Source organism: Ailuropoda melanoleuca, chromosome 2 (genome assembly GCF_002007445.2).
Source record: "Ailuropoda melanoleuca isolate Jingjing chromosome 2, ASM200744v2, whole genome shotgun sequence".
Classification (NCBI taxonomy): domain Eukaryota; kingdom Metazoa; phylum Chordata; class Mammalia; order Carnivora; family Ursidae; genus Ailuropoda; species Ailuropoda melanoleuca.
The window spans coordinates 192882903-192899779 of record NC_048219.1 but is presented as its reverse complement, the minus strand read 5'-3'; the positions used below and the strand labels follow the sequence as shown (position 1 = coordinate 192899779).

General features: G+C 49.6%; 1 protein-coding gene across 14 annotated transcripts in view; it reads left to right on the top strand.

Annotated features, from left to right (window-relative positions):
* The window catches only part of USP40 (ubiquitin specific peptidase 40), a 76663-nt gene extending 61050 nt beyond the window's left edge, over nucleotides 1-15613 (top strand). For 8 of the 14 annotated variants that reach the window (XM_034655430.1, XM_034655429.1, XM_034655428.1 and 5 more), the window contains 10 exons: nucleotides 80-154; nucleotides 2192-2318; nucleotides 3637-3731; nucleotides 4964-5082; nucleotides 8041-8106; nucleotides 9810-10020; nucleotides 10154-10249; nucleotides 11735-11934; nucleotides 12391-12482; nucleotides 13961-15613. In XM_034655430.1, the coding sequence (XP_034511321.1) occupies nucleotides 80-154; nucleotides 2192-2318; nucleotides 3637-3731; nucleotides 4964-5082; nucleotides 8041-8106; nucleotides 9810-10020; nucleotides 10154-10249; nucleotides 11735-11934; nucleotides 12391-12482; nucleotides 13961-14340 (1461 nt within the window). In that variant the 3' untranslated portion in view covers nucleotides 14341-15613. Of the gene's footprint in view, nucleotides 1-79; nucleotides 155-2191; nucleotides 2319-3636; nucleotides 3781-3826; nucleotides 3867-4963; nucleotides 5083-8040; nucleotides 8107-8601; nucleotides 9646-9809; nucleotides 10021-10153; nucleotides 10250-11734; nucleotides 11935-12390; nucleotides 12483-13960 lie in introns of those variants that run through there. The other 6 variants (XM_019798287.2, XR_004623681.1, XR_004623680.1 and 3 more) reach the window with 6 other exon arrangements.
* The last annotated feature ends 1264 nt before the right edge of the window (nucleotides 15614-16877 follow it).

The following is a 16877-nucleotide window of genomic DNA, read 5'->3' as shown; positions in this document are numbered from 1 at the left end:
AGGCATAGGGTTTAAAGAAAAGATCCAGGGGTCTTGTTTGTTCCTGTCAGAAGTCATGAAGGAATTTCTGTTTCCCCAGGATGCAACCCTGAGAGAACTTATGATATGTTCTGGAGATACTTTGCTTTTAATTGAAGGAAAACTTCCTCCTCCGGTAAGGTTTTGCTTCTGAATTGACATTTTGTAAATAACAGTTATTGCTTTCTGATGACAAAGATGATATATTCTCACTGTGGGGAGATACAGCCCGGCGTGAAGGGAATGCTGGGATTTGGGGTAAGTTCTCTAATCAGACATCTGCTGTATTTTATGTCTTTATAGATTTCCTTCTTATAAAATCAGGTGTATGTGCCATTTTATTTCCTGCTTTTCGTATTTCATTTTTTAACCTGACTGCAGAATCCAGAACCAATCATTGACTTACCACAGTTTAATTCACGCACTCTCAGTGAGAAATTTAGCTTGTTTTAAACTTTTTGTTTTTACACATAATATTTAAATAGAAATCCTCAAGATCGTTCCAAAGTCAAAATTAACAAGTCAGAAGGTATGAACTTTTTTCAAAGACTAGATGCTAGCTCTGTTGCCACACTGTTTTCCCAGAAAGCTGCACCAAACCGCCAGCCCTATGAGCTGCACAGGAGAACCCTCACTTCACTGCTCTTAAATAAACACCGCAGATGACCGCTTTTTAAGACCATTATTTATTAGGTTATTTTTAAGGTGGACACATGTAAAAATGAAAGTTTAAAAAATGACCCCAGATTCCAGCACTTAGATAACCATTGGCTTATGATTAGGAATTCAAAAGACATGGCAGGTATAAAATGAAAAGAGTTTTTCCCATTTTTTTCTCTCCAGAAAGAGTCACAATTAACTTACCTTCCCTTGTATATCCTCTAAGAAAGCAGTTATGCCTGTTGTATGCAGAACGTAAACACGTGCGTCCCTTTTAAAGTCACACAAAGGGGACTGTATTCTGTACATTGTACACGTCGTTGGTTTTTATTCACTTACTGTATCTCGAGGACCTCCTCGTATCTGCACACTCAGGCCTGCCTTATCCTTTTGCTTCACTTCGTAGAATTATATTTTATTCCATGATCTTTAAAGTTAACTTTTTAATCGGTAATATTCATTATTCAAAATTTGAAGGGTATAAAAAGCTGGGCCAGGAAGAGTAAGTATCCCTCCTGCCCTCCAGCCACTCTGTCCTCCCTCCGTAGGCAACCAGTTTCCACTGTCTCCTTCTAGAAGTGTATCCTTTCTAATGCGCACAGACACGTGTACGCATGTGGACCCACAGTACGTATCTGCATGTTAGTATACAGACATGTTTTTTCTTTACACAGATTACTTGCTAGACACCCTACTCTGACCTCATTTTCAGTCCTATGTCATTTCCATGTGTCTGTTGTGTTAGTACACATACGGCTGTTACATTCTGTTTGGTGGCTGTGGACTATTCCATTGTATGGAGATACCGTAATTTATTCAGCCAGTCTCTTCAAGGATTTAGGTGGTTTCCAGTCTTTTGTTGATACAAATAACACTGCAAAAAAATCATATATATGCCATTTTGCATGTATATATCTGTAGATAAGTTCTAGAACTGAAATCACTTTGTCAAAAGTCCTGGTCTCCCGTGATGTAACTAGTCTTCTAAAGAGGGCCCTTGGGGTTGGTTCGTGGTTTTTGCTGCCATAAACTGTGTGTATCTGTGGTTTTGGTGGGGGGAGGCTAGGAGATCAGGTTTACTTCATGTAGTTTCTATACAGGAATCCAACTGAGGGCAACAGGTTCCTCTTTATAAAGGTCCTGTGGGAACTGTAATGCGTGAAGACCGCTCCTAGCTGGAGCGCGGGCTGCTGGGGCCCTTACCGTGCCGGGAGAGAGCTGTATAGTTTGGACTTCCGTTGACTGTAGTAAGATACGACAAATAAGTATATTTGCAAAGATTCTTCTAAGCAAAGAACATTGAGTCTCAGTCATCCCAAAGACGGGTTTTTATGACCTTAAACTTTTGATCGTAAAAACCGTAAGCAGGTAGGGTGTATGGCAGTGACTGCATCTAAAAGGAGAAATGATATATTCAGAAACGTTTTCTGTTATCAAGATATCTCTCTCTGTGGAAGTAGAAATTCAGTGACTCCCTGTACCTCACAGCAGTTAGAAATGTTCTATTCTTCAGGGTTTCCTGAAGGTGTCCGTCTGGTGGTACCAGCCCGGGGGGCCCACAGGTCACTGGAAGAGTCATCCGGACCAGATGCACGGTACCCCATCTCCAGGTGGGGTCTGGAGAGCTGCTTCCACCCAAGGTGAGACCAGAACTGGAGCGGCCAGCATGTCGTAGAGAAGAGCACAATGGCTGCTCTGCTCTCAGAGGCACATGAAGGTGTATCTTCAATGTAAGCGTGAAAAATCAAAACCTGTTCATTCCATAGAACAACCCCATCCTATTTTTGTCCAGTCCTCTGTAACCTCTATCAAGTGCCGTCTGCTACTGTCTTTATTATTGGGGCAACCTGTTAAAATGTTCCCATCTCCTCTTGCAAGACCCTCACGCGGCATGCCCCACTGTGCACCGAGGTTCGACACTAAGCCTGATGCTGGACTTGGCTCCGCGCAGGAGCTGCGCTGCGGTCCACGCCCAGCACCCCCCTTTCCGCCGCTGCAACCCCAGGGGCGGCTGCGGGGCCGCTTCACCTCGTCTGACTCCTGAGGAGACACACAGAATACAAACATATTGTTTTACTCGAAGTTGCTTCTCCACAAACCAGATTCCTTCCAGGTGGTGCCAGCTCGTGGTGTCCTTAAGACAGAAGGACAACTACTCAGGAAGAGAGCTTTTTTACTCAATTTACCTATCTGATTTTCTTAGTATGTATTAGCAGTGTGCCTAGCAGTCAACAGAGCAAAAACGAGTGAAGTTATTCTGAATTTTAAATTTAGTTACCAATTTTTATATCTAGAATTTTAGATAAAAGAACATTTTGTTTTCATTTTTTAAAAATGAATGTAGAAAGTCCTTCTTACTGTCAAGGATTCTTTTTTTTTTTTTTTTTTTTTAAAGATTTTTTTTTTTTTTTNGGATTCTTTAGTCAGTAAACATTAATTGGCCATTTACTGTGTGGCAGCCACCGTCCCGGGCACCGGAGAGACAAACAAGATAGATAGCCTGCCCTCTCTGGAAAATGATATTCTTTTGGGGAGACGGGTTAGGAAAACTATACACACAACACACAAGAAAACAGACAAAAGACTAACATGTTGGGATGAGTGTTATGAGAGAAGCAGGAGGGTAAAATAAAGAGCAAGGGCAGAGGATCCTACCAGCAAAGGCCTGTCTGAGGAAGAAGAAAATGTGGAGAAGAATATTCCAGGCAGATGGCACAAGTGTGAAATTCCTTGAACCCATGACAGTGAGGAAAGTGGGGCATCATGCCCATGGCGTCCTCCCTGCCCGCTGATGTACCAGCAGGCTTCCTCCCCTCCGAAGTCACGAGGGCCCCAGTTCGAGGAACTCACATCCCCAGTTTCTCAAATCTTTAATAGCAAAAACATGGTGTGTGTTTCAGAAATATGAAGTCAATACACTCCAAGCTCCTTCCTGACATCTGGCTCTGTCCTCCATAGGTGCTCCTGGGGACTTGCACGGGGAGGTGTCCCTCCTCTACTTGGGGGACCTTGAGATCTCCGAAGATGCCACCGTGGCGGAGCTGAAGTCCCAGGTCAGGCTTCTTCCTGTGGCGCACGGTAGTGGCGGCCCGGCTTCTTCCAGTGAGATATTAATACCTTCTTCTATTTCCTTTTCCCTCACTTACAGTCTGTTCTGATAGGGCATGTGTTCTATGCCACATTCAGTGGTAAGTACCCAGCAGGCGCCGCAGCCGGCTCACGCAGCCCTGGTGTCGTTTTTGCCACTCGCCCTGTGCCTGTCATGTCTCCCCACTCGGATGGGCATGCCACGCGCTTTCATTTGAACTTCTCCTCAGTGACTGGCAGCTTATGTTCATTTTGATTTCTTAGGGAAACATGACATATTGAAACATCTGTAAAGCATTCACTTTCCCCCTTTATTTATATTGTTTTTGTATCATTGTGATCCATGTGTTACATGTTGTCCGTGAAAAGGTGTGTTCTTAGTTCCCCAGCTTTACCCGACAATGTGTAACTAGGTTCTGTGTCCTTTTCTTATGTATTCACGTTCGTAGAGAGAGTGTCAGGTCCAGGTGGAAACGCTGGGCCGAGGACAACCCAGAATGCCTCCAAAGCATCTTACTCTTGTCGGGGCGCACAGCACGAGTGTCAGCCTTCGATGCTGGATTTTCCTGTGGGCTCAGTGTCTGAAATAAACTTCCCCAAAAGAAGCAAATGGTGTTACTGCCATGAGAACAAGAGAGACTTCTTTTTTTCCTTGTACTAGATTGAGAAACACAAAATTGCTGTTTTCAGATAAAAACTGAATACTGGCCGTTTTATATGTTATGATCCAAATCTATAAATAGGTGTCTGGCCCTGCAAAATGAGTACAGAAGTTTTGGCCTAGCAGTTGCATCCAAAGATTCTGGAACGTTTCAAATTGATGTTCTTTCACTGACAGAGCCCACTCTAACGCTCGAGAAAGCGGAAGGCGAACCCCTGGCTTTCATTAGCGTTCTTGTGAGTTACACTCACAAAGAAATTAATTTCTAAGTTTCACTTTCTGAAATATTTAAAAGGAGCTTTTGGCTCATTGGAAAATTCACTTATCCCTCAGGCTGGCTTCCCTGGAGAGGAAGACGAGTGACTGGCTGGATGTCATTTAAGAGGTCCCCTGGCCTGGTTTTCTAATAGAGTTTCTCATTGCTCGAGGCCCTCTTCCCTCCGAGTCACTGGGCAGCGCTCCCGTGTCTTCCTAAAGCAGTGTATGTGTGCCGAGCGCTTTTTCAAACCATTGGAGAAATCTCTGTTTCCCTTCTAGGCCATGACCTTGTCCTCCTCCTCGGAGCGTGTCGTCCCCTCCCCAGCCTTCCTCAGAGCCTGGACCGTGGAAGGCCGGCGCCCCGGCAGGCTTTTACGAGTCAACCGGCAGCCGCTCAAGTAGGTTCCTCTCCGGGAGCGCGGTCTAAGCTCCGCGCTGCACCGGGTGGCCGGGGGGAGGCGGCAGCCTGCTGGCAGCTGGAGGACGCTTTCCGTCGGAAACTCTGGGACTTAAATTTTCCATATTAAGCATAAGCGTAGCTTCGTGTATTTTTACCCTGCTTCAGACACCATGAACAAAATGTTGAGTTTTTCAAGCTTTATTGGGATATAATTGACGTACAACGCTGCATTGATTTAAAATGATCGCCACATAATTACCATTTCTTTTTCGTGGTACAAACATTCAAAATCTACTCTGTAAACAACTTGCCAGTCTGTAACACAGTATTGTTAACTCTAAGCACTATGTCGGACCTTAGAGGCTCTGAACTTATAACTGGAAGTTTGGCCTCTCTGACCAACACCTCTTTTCCGCCACCCAGGCGCCCCTGAAGCCCCTAGAAACCACCTTTGTACTGTTAGCTTCCACATGGATGTGATACCGTACAGGAGTGGTCTTTCTCTGTCACACCTAATGCCCTCAAGGTCATCCATGTTGTCACAGATGACAGGATGTCCTCCTTTCTGGTGGCCGAATGAGACTCCGTTGCATACGTATATACACCACCTCCCTGTCCATTCATCCATCCATCAACGGATGGTGGACACTTGGGTTGTTTCCGAATCTTGGCTGTTGTGAATAGTGCCGCTCTGAACCTGGGAGTGCAGGTAGCTCTTTTGAGATTCTGTTTTCATTTCCTTCGGATACAAGCCTAGAAGTGCTGGGTCATATGGGTAGTTCTGTTTTTAATTCTGTGAGGAACCTCCAAAAAATGGGCTTCACATTCCTACCAGGAGTGCACAGAGGTTCCCCTTTCCTCCACATCCCCGCCAACACTGAGCTCGTCTTTTCGGTGCCAGGCATTCTGACAAGTGGGAGGAGTCTCTCACTGTGGCTGTGACTTGCACCTCCTCAATGAGGAGTGACGGGACCTTTCATGTACTTGGAGGCCATCTGTAGATCTTCTTTGGGAAAATGTCAGTTCCTCTACCCATTTTTTAATGGCACTGTGGGGTTTTTTGCTCTCAAGCTATACGGGTTCTTTGTTAACCCTCCATCACATAGATGATTTGCAGATTTCTTCACCCATTTCATAGGTTGCTTTTTCATTTTGTTGATGGTTTTCTTTGCTGTGCAAAAGCTTTTTAATTTGATGCAGTCCCACTTGCTTATTTTTGCTTTTTTTGTCTTTCCCTGTGGTATCAAATCCAAAAAATCCTTGCCAGGGCCAGTGTGAAGGAGCTTACCTCCTGTGTTTTCTTCTAGGAGTTTTCTGGTTCAGGGCCTTACAGTCAAGTCTTTAATCCATTTGAGTTGATTTATAAGATAGCAGTCCAGCTGCGTTCTGTTGCACATGGCTGACCAGTTTTCCAGCACCATCTACTGAAGAGAGTGAGACTGTCCTTTCCCTGTTGTGTCCTTGGTTGTAAATTCATTGGCCATATGTGCATGGGTTTATTTCTGAGCTCTCTGTTTTTTTCCATTGATCTTTGCGTCTTTTTTGGTGCCAGGACCATACTGCTTTGATTACTATAGTCTGAAATCAAGAAGAGTGATGCCTCCAGCTTTGCTCTGCTTTCTCAAGATTGCTTTGCTCTTTGGGACCTTTGTGGTTCCATACAAATTTTAGGATTGTTTTCCTATTTCAGTGAAAAATGCCATTGAAATTTTGGTAGAGATTGCATTGAATCTGGAGATCATTCTGGGTAAAGCGGACAATTTAACAGTATTCCAATTCATGAACATGGAATAACTTTCCATTTCTTTGTGTCTTCAGTTTCTTTCATCAACGTCTTACAGCATAGAGATCTTTCACCTCCTGGGTGAAATTTATATCTGTATATTTTATTCTTTTTGATGCTCTTGTAAATGGGACTTTTTTCTTAATTTGTTTTCCTCATAGTTCACTGTTAGTATATAAAATATTTAGTGATTTTTATATCTTGATTTTATATCCTGCAACTTCACTGAATTTAGTTAGTTCTTTGGTGTTTAGGGTTTTCTGCATGGAATAGCCTGACATCGGTCAGTAGAGGCAGTTTTGCTTTTTCCTTCATGATTTGATGCCTTCCTTTCTTTTCCTTGTCTAATTGCTCTGGGCAGGACGTCCAATAGCGTGTTGAGTGGCGAAAGCGGGCGTCATGTCCTCTCCCTGGCGGCAGGACGGGCGTGCAGCGCTCGGGGGATGAGCTGCTGGCTTCTCGTGTTTGGCCTTTGTTGTGTCCAGTTTCTTCTCTACCCCGGCTTGTTGAGTGTAGTTGTCATGAAAGGATGTAGAATTTTGTCAAATGCTTTTCCTTCGTCCGTTGAGATGATGATTTTTTTTTTTATCCTTCACTTTGTTACTATATCACACTGACTGATTTGCAGACTTTGAGCCACCCTCGCGTCCCTGGAAGAAATCCTACTTAATCGTGAGGTCGGAGTTGGGTTTCGTTTGCGAATATTTTGTTGAGCATTTTTGCATCTGTGTTCAGCAGGGATGTTGGTCTGTAACTTTTCTTCTAGTATCCTTGTCTGATTTCAGTATCCAGGTAATGCTGGCCTTGTAATAGTGCTTCTGTTTTCTGGAAGAGCTGGAGAAGAATTGGTACTAATTCTTGAATTGTTTGTTAGAATTCACCTGTGAAACCATCTGGTCCTGGACTTGTCTTTGTTGGGAAGTGTTCGATTACCTACTCTGTTCCCTTACTAGTAATTGGTCTGTTCCGATTTTCTACTTATGATTTAGTGACTTCCAGGATCTATCCCTTTCACCCAGCTTGTCGGCATCTACTTGTTCATAGTAGTCACTCGGATTTTGAGTGTTCTTACTATAATCTTCTGCTTTAGAAAGAAAGCTTAGTATTTTTCCCCAAAAATCTAAAAAATTAAATATGTCACTCAGTATTTTTTTGTTTCATTTCTCTTATCAGGGAATACAAACTGGGAAGGAAAACAGAGATCTGCTTAGAGCCCCTTCAGAAAGAAGAAAATTTGGGGTAAGTCATCCAATTCTGTGTACCACTCTTACCGTGGTGGGTAGTTTCTTGAAAAACCTAACCGCGTGCTGTAGTAAAGGCTCTTTCCCCGCTGCCTGAGCAGCAGGCAGCTCAAACCAGACTGTGTTCTACAAATGCGTTTGTGTCTGGTGTCTGGAACTTGGAACTCCTCTTTCCATGAAAACCGTGAGTCACAAATGCATATTGAATCCATAATGATCTCCACGTGTAAGCAAGATGCTCCTTCCCAGCCCTTATCAGTGCCCTGAGACAGTCTGCTGTCAGCACCTGTCACTGCCCTTTACCCTACTTTTCATCTTCACACCACCCGACGTAGGAGATACTCGTGTTGCTTGTCTCCCACGACTGGGCTGTAAGCTTTGCGGTCACTGCTCTATCCCCAGTACCTAGAACAATGCCTGCGTCGCAGTCAATAATTATTGCCTAAAGAGATACCCCAAAGGGGTCTGTAATCAAGCCTTCCTCTTCTGTCAGCATCACAAACAGTAAGGTTGCTGCTGTGTGGGGACCAGGAGTGCTCCTTCAGCCGTGTCGAACCTTCCCTTAACCCCACTGCTGTTACTACAAAAGTGCGTTCTCACCTGCAAACTGTATTACCAGTAGTTTTCTGTGGAGAGGGATTTCTGGATCAAACTGGTATGGACATTTTAAACTTCCTAAAACCATTCAGTTCCTTTCCAGGTAAGTTATACCAGTTTACGTTCCCACAAGCAGTGTTCATGACTATTACGTCACTTCACCCTCAAACCCACATTGAATATCTTCATTGTTTAAATGTTTGCTAAATTGATCAGTGAGAAATGGTTGGTTATCTTGTCTCATTTGCTTCTGTGCTTTGATTGCTAGTAAGAGCGGGCATTCTTTTCAAAAGGCTTACTATCATTTATAAGCCATTTGCATTTTGTGAGTGTGTGAATTCATGTATTTTGTGTGTTTTTGTAAAGGGGTCTCAGGAGAAAGTCTGATTTTTGAGAACTTTCTTAAACGACACTGACCCTTTGTCACGTTTGTTGTAAGCGGTGTCCCTCCGAGAACCATGCTGGGCGCTTGCTGGGCCCCCTCCCCAGCAGCCCTGTGTCCTCGACCAGCCTCCGGAGCTCTCTCCGCTCCTCAGGGAGGACGCCGCCGCTCCTGCCCAGCCAGGCCTGTCTCTCCCCAGCCTGCTGCCTCCGGTGGTGGTTCCTTTTCTCCCGTCGTGTCACCCTTTCTTTTGGTAAAAGCACCCCTATAACCGAAATATAACACAAATCCAGCATGGACAATCACACACGGTCTCAGCAGCCTAGACACGCACACACGCTTTCCCTTCCCACCTTCCAGCCGGCGCCTCCCGTCCTGTAACCGGCTCCATACCTCTGACTTTCTCGCGGCCCTTCCAGCCCTGAGTCCTCGCTTGCTTCTCCCTGGCCACCCCACCGCAGCTAACGGAGCCTTTTCCTGCCAGGTTCTGGTACTGAAATCAGCCTCTCGTGGGGCACGTCCCTTCTCGTCAGCTCCTTCCCTGCCGCCCCCCCCCCCCCCCCCGAAAANCTGAGTCAGGGCAGAAGGAAAGCAGAGTACAGAAGAGAGAGGGTTTGGGGAAAAATCTGTCTTTCTAAAAACCAGAGGAGTCGAGGGGCAGCTTCGCCCATCACGCTCCTCCCATGCTTACCGCGAACTTCTCATTCTATTTTCCGGTGCAGCCCCCAGGACGTGGTGCTGAGGACACAGATGCGCCTCCCCGGCCAGAGGGCCTACGCCCCGTGCGTGGACCTGGTATGGGACACCGGCCGAGGCTGGACTACTGGCTCCCTGAGGCAGCGAGTCGCCCACTTCTGCTCTCTTCCCGTGGAGAAAATTGAAATTGCCAAGTACTTCCCCGAAAAGTTTGAGTGGCTTCCGATATCGAGCTGGGTAAAGTTGCAGGCTTTCTCCGACAGACTGGGCCTCCCTGGCGTAGCGAATAGGTTAACTGCCATTTTTCACAGATAGGGAACTTAGTAAGAATGTGAGTTTTCTTTATTCAAGATGCTTGATTTTTCTGTAGAACCAGCATCTTACCAAGAGGAAAAAGAAGAAAAAACAAGATAATTTGCAGGGAGCGCCTTATTACTTGAAAGATGGAGACACAATTGGTATTAAGGTAAGTTACTCAACAGCCAATTTACCACTTCATTAAAACACCAGGTTTCAAGGCTCAGGTAAGAGGGAAAGCCAGAGCACTCATTTCATGAGGCCAGTAGAACCGCAGTATCAAAACCTTAGTCTTGGGTTGGACTTGCATGAAAATGCTTTTGAAGTTTCATCATGAAGTGCATTGCTGCAGGTTTGGGGTAGGTCCCTGCATCAGGGTAAGACATTTCCTTCCAGGCCTAGTTTGCTCTAAGTTCTTTTTTTTTCCCAATCCTGAGTGAGCGCTGTCCTATTAAATTCCTGCTGCTTCTGCACCTGTTGGATTAGCTCTCTGACTTTCCATCTTTCATCTGGTGTCTGTTACTCCGTAAGTGACAGAGCCATCCTTGCTTGCCTTGGACAAACGCACTTTGTCACGGTGATATTTTTACATTAAGAATTAATAACTTTAATCCTTGATTGAAGAATTAACTTACAAATAATAACCTAAGGATTAAATCGCTAATCGATATTTTCACATCAAGCAATCAGCATTCCCTTCAGCCACTTCATTCAGCATTGTGCTCAACGGGCTGGCGTGAGCCTTCTGCCCCCCAAAAAAAGTAAATAAACAGAGAGAGGAAATTCTAAAAGGCAGGCTTCAGACCATTCTTCATACGCAGTTCTGCCAGAGCGGAGGTTCTAGAGGCTGTACAGACAAGCCAGCAGCTGTGTCACCGGTGTCCGGGAACCCACACGGTCCTCCACGGCCAGGCAGCCCCCGGCACGGCGCGCACTCACGAGTGAGGTTCTCGGAAGCACGAGTGGGAATAGCATCAGCTACAGGTGTCAGCGTGGGGAGACATCCCATTAGTTAAGGTTGAAAACAGAGTCGCAGAGGGGTCATTTACAGGGAACGCAAAGCCCTGTAAAATGCTGAGGGTCACACTCCCGGGTAGTCATCAGTCCAGGGGAGGATGGGAACAACGGTGCTTACCTCCGGGGAAGGGCGGAGGGCCAGCGAGGGAATCTGTGTGTTTTCCTTGAAAAATGAAGCAAGTAGGGTCACAGCTTAACACAGGTCATAACTAGCTTTCACTGAGCATTGTTTTTCTATACCAAGCACCATCCGTACACGGACACGTGTACACGGCGAGCTCCCAGGACGACAGCAGGGGCAGGTGCCATCTCGGGATGACGTTACGTAACTGGTGCACCTGGACCCCCGGGCCAGATGCCCGCGCGACCCTGAGGACCTGGGTGTCCCCTTACCTCTGTATTTTTTTTTTAAGATTTTATTTATTTATTCAACAGAGATAGAGACAGCCAGCGAGAGAGGGAACACAAGCAGGAGGAGTGGGAGAGGAAGAAGCAGGCTCATAGCGGAGGAGCCTGATGTGGGACTCGATCCCATAACACCAGGATCATGCCCTGAGCCGAAGGCAGACGCTTAACTGCTGTGCCACCCAGGCGCCCCACTTCTGTATTTCCTCTTACACTTTGTGGTGTTTCACAGTTTTCAGAAAGCACAGCACCCCCAGCTGCTGGAATACAAATGTATCCTGCGCCATTTCTTGGACAAGAGGTCCACACCTTGGTTACATTTTTCTCATCTGAGAGTCTCTCCCAAGTGCACACGAGGGAGGTGATCAGAGCCAGGAAGCCTGAACCCACAGGGGTGGCCAGCCTCAGAGTCCCTCCCAGAGTGCTGCCCGGGTTGGTGTCTTGAGCAGTCGCACTCACTGAGGTGGGCGTGGGGGCGGCCAGTGTTCATGGTGAATGACATCTGCATATGAAACCGACCACAAGCCCCTCAGGAGAGGCCAGGGGGTTAGCCGACTGGGCTCACGAGGTAGGGGTGGAGGTGTGTGGGTGGACATGGCGACAGTATCTCTAGAACAGCAGCTGCGCTCCCAGCAGGCAGGAATGGACGTGATCCGCCGGGGGCGTCCCCGTGCCGGCTCTCCGTCGGGCCTTGGTGGCCGGAGGCAGAGATCTGAGGGCTGGCAGAACATTCCCGCTGCCAGCTCCCCGTGCTGCCTGCTGAGTTAGTTCCCAGCACTGGGATGTTGTTGTTTAGGTAAATTATGTTGATGTCTTTTTTACGTACATCTTAAGTGTAGACTAAAATGATGTCTGAAAACAGTGTTCTTGAATTATTTTGAAATGCAGAATCTGCTGGTCGAGGACGACGAAGACTTCGGTACAGCCGGAGATGACCTGGGAAGAGAAACGCAGCAGCAGCTCGCTCTGGGCAAGAAAAGGTATTGTCCCGGCTCTCACGCACGTGGTGGCTTCTGGAAGCCCCCCGACGCTGCTCTCCCCGCCGGAGCAGCTTTCCAGACTGTGCTGGAAAGAGAGGCAGCGTGGGGGGATTCTTGTCTGCTGTCCACACTTGTACGTGTTCTTTAGATCACCCCCTAACCAGGCTTTTGGGAACCTAGACAGAACACGGGATGACCACTCACTGTGAGCAAGCCCCCCACCTACCATCCCAGTCGCAGGAGCTCACCTCCCCGGTCTGCTTCCTTCCTGCCCTCTCAGCCCCCCGCCACCTGCTGGGTCGTCCTCGGACACCAACACCCTCTGCTCTCAGTCACCTGAACAAATGTGCACTCCAGATCATTCGTGTTCCAGCTGCTTCCTCCTCTGGCCACCCGCTTGCCACTCTCCATCCAGCTGGGGGTCCTCCACGGCATCTCCCTGCTCAGCATGCAAACCCCACTCCCACTTTGCACCCCGTCCCCCTGCTCCCTCCTCACTCGGCCTGGGCGGACGCCCTCCTTCCTTTTCAGCACATAGCCCAGCTCTCTCCCCTGGCTGCGGGCCACATACACCTACCAGAATCTGCCGGAATATTCCACCTCTGTCAGTCCTTTGAACTCCACGTGCCTGGCCCCGGCTCTCACTCCTGTATCCACATCACCCCACGCAGGCCACACCAAGGGTGCCCCATCCTCCTTACCTGCTCCCGCCTCCAGTCTCCTGAAATCTTAATCCTCAGTCAGCTTCTGGTGTGTATGGGGGCTGGGGGGTCTTCTTTCCTGAGTTACTGCCGTAGCCCTGGGTGTAATGCACCTGCCTCATCTAGCCCCTCCCATCCCCTCCTCGTACCTCTGCTGCCATGGCGTCCAGCGGGGCCAGAGGAAAGGGCACAAGGAAGAGCGGGCCAAGGGGGTGGGACTGTCACTTGGGCGAACACAGCCGTAGCATTTCATGGGGCTGGACATTTCAGATGTATATGTCTGTGAATGTTATATTTTGATTCAAAAGGTACGAGGCTCCTTGGTGGCTCAGTTGGTTAAGTATCCAACTCTTGGTTTCGGCTCTAGTCTTGGTCTCAGGTTCATGAGATCGAGCCCCATGTTGGGTTCTGCACTCAGTGGGGAGTCTGCTGGAGAATCTCTCTCCCTGTCCCCCCACCTCACACTCTCAAAAAAATTTTAAAAAGGTAAAGATATACTCTGCTGTGAGACATTTTCACCTAGCAGATTGGAAAGGACCCCAAGTCTGACCTGCTGAGCGGACAGGGTGTGGGAACCCACTCTCCTGACCTGGGGCGGGGGGAGGGGTGCATAAATTGAGGTCCCCCCGACTGAACAGTCTGAAAATACCTGTCAAAAGTATAAACACACATCCCTGTGGCCTATTCTAACTTGACTGGAGTCATTCCAAATCCTTTGACCTGGTGAGGCCTACAGTGTCCATGGCTGAGTCCGTGAGTCTCTTGTGTCTCCTGCAGCCAAGAAGCCCTTCGTGTGCAGAGCGGTGACCTCTTCTCCACTGCCAAGATGCCTGGCCGGCCCCGTGCACCAGAAGCTTCTCTTTCCATCCACGTTGGGAGTTTCAGATAGCACTGGCTGCCACCGATGTCACCGGGGGGCAGCGGGTGCAGGGGCTCCGCACTCGTGCTGCAGCTCGCCAGGTGGGGCCGTGCGGGCAAGTGGGCGGCTTCTGCCTTGTGCAGATAGACTCCAGATTCTCCACTTCTTTGGGCCAGGCGAGGGCATGTCGGGGCTGCCCCGCACAGCCACACGGGGCCGGCCCAGACCTGGCGGTGTGCTCCAGCGGCCAGTCACGCGCTGCCCTCACGCCGCACCCGACCCCAGCCGCCGTCCGTAGAACACCCCCTAGGTTTGCATTAACCGCAGGCATGGATAAAATGGCCGGTGCTAACCTCGGACAGATCTGCCGTTTGAAGTGCACACGTTCCACCTTCCCCGCCTTACACTGCTCACAGGAGGGTTTTTACCCTGAATTGGCAGGGCTTCTGACAGCCCAGCTCACGCCGACGGGCTGGCCCGGCCTAGGCGCTGACACAGCGGGCCGTCTGTTTTCTGGTCCCCACACGGCACACGAGCCCCGTTTGGTCTGAGTTAAAATTGATTCTGAAGCCTCGGCTCTCCTTCCAGCTCAAGGCAAGAGAGTCGCGGCTGAATAGGGTGTAGCTACGCCGGTGGCGGCTCGGCAGCTCCGAGGCGGTGTCCGTGGTCAGAACATTCTCGCTGCTGCCGCCTGGAAGCCTGGCCGAGTCCGTGGTGCTGGGTAGCGTCACCACAGAAGACACCGCGGACACCGGGGCTGGGTTCGTCTTCAGAGCGCAGCCCACGCTCTGATGTGAAAGGCCTCGGCGGCGTTGAGCACGGACCCGCGTCTGTTCCTAAGGCGGCCGGTGAGGACGCCGGGAGGCCGCACGCCCTCAGACTGGAACTGGGTCGGGAGCAGGTTCCTGGGAAGGGAATAAACGTCACTTTCTTACCTCAGATGAGGCTTCGCAGCAGCTCTTGCGAGGCGGGCCCATCGCGCTGGCTTCCCGCAGCAGCGAGACGGCCCTCACGCGGTAAGAGACCAGCGTCGCAGCCGTGCCAGCGGCTCAGGGAGCGGAGGTTAGCGTGGTTGCACGTGGTTTCCGCAGAGCGCCACCCAAAGGGGATAGCCCCCCGTGTCCCCACTTGTACTGCAGCAGCTGCGGGACGAGAAGCCGGGCTGCAGGCTGCCCTGGGGGCGCCTCACCCCAGGGTGGAGACGGCTCTGCGCTGGACCCGAGGGGTTGGGGGGCTGCGGCTGGAAGCCAGGCTTTCACTCGGACGGAAGCTCCTGGGTCTGCGCCTCCCTCCTCAGTGAACGGAGTATTGAAGTAACTGCAGCGCTTTGCAGCAGCCGGAGGCCTGGCCGGGGGTCCGGACCGAGGTGCCCGGCGGGCAGCCTTCCTCGTCCTTCCCTCCTTCCGCGCGGGGATGGAGTGGGGCTCCAGGGGGAGCCGTAAGAGTTTGTTAAGCCATTCTTCGGGTTGTAGTCTCCCCGTTTCTGCTGTGTACCAACTGTTTCACGTTCTCCTTGGCTTTTTCCCCCAGGCACACTTAAGATGCTAAATAAACATTTATATTTAGAAATACGTATTGGTGCTGTGTCAGAAATAACAGAAGTGTGTTTGGGTTTTAAATAAACTTAGACTCAAGGGGGAAATTGTATCGGAAGAAATCAGAAGTGATCTGGTTTTCTTTTCCTTTGAGGGAAAGAGAACTGCAAGAGTAGTTAGTTCATTACAGAAAACCCTTCTTCCACTAGGACATTTTTCTGGCAAAAAAAAAAGGGGGGGGTGCCCAAGAATTTCGTGATGATTAAAAATCATGGCTTAGAGATGCCTGTTTCTGGAAAGCACTTTGCTATGAAGGACCCCAACAGACGCCCCCTGCCCGGCCTGTCCCACTCCTCTCCTGTGCTCTGTTCTGTGCTCCGAGACACACCTGTCCAAAGCCTGGTCAGTAAAAGAAAGACCAGATTCACTGTGGGTGTGTTTACTCACCTCCCAAGGCACCGTGAAGCAAGGATAGCCATACAGAGAGGAAGAGAGGTCTGTGGCCCCCTGCAGTCGGTCCAGTTCCCCCTGTACCCCCGCACCCCTGCGGGAGCAGCCACTCACCATGGTCCCTCTGTGTCGCTCACTGCAGAGTGTAATGGCCAGGACCCTTCACTTCCAGGTGACTGAACCCAACTCAGGCTGGCTCGGCAACTCAGGCCCCAGGGGGCTGCCGCCCGCAGGCTCCACATACCGGGAGGTGGGAGGGGTGCTGGGGGCGGTAGCCCAGAGGGAGCTCCAGGCGGCCCAGCCCCCGCTGGGCTCTTCCCGTTCGGGTGTTTCAAAGAGGACAGCACCCACCGTAATACTAGCAGCTGTTCCTACCTACACCTGGACCACCCTGTGTCCCCCTTCTGGTGTCCCCTGCCCCCACCAAGGGGGGCGACTCACATGTAGTCCGTGTCCCCAGCTCAGGTCTGTGGTCTCCGAGCCACATTCCTCTGGGTCAGGTCCAGTGGGTGTCCGTTCTCACGGTTCAGCAGCCAGCGCCTGAAAGACAAGTGAAAGTCAGATGTGGAACCAGCGTGCAAAGGGGGTGAGGATGACCACAGCAAAACCTCTCTTCTGGAAAACAAGGCCAGAGATGAAGTAGTCAGGACCCACGCAGCTAGACCGCGATCCCCGAGCTCCCGCTCCTGCCCCAGATGCAAACCCTTGCTTACCCTCAGGTCGTCCTCCTGCTCTCCGGAGAAGTTTGATGTCCGGTGTCCCAGCCTGGACGTTGAGAGGACTCCCCTTTGGGGTAGCACCCCTTGGACACTTTCTTCCTGAGTATGGACGTCCTGGAAGCCTGGAATGG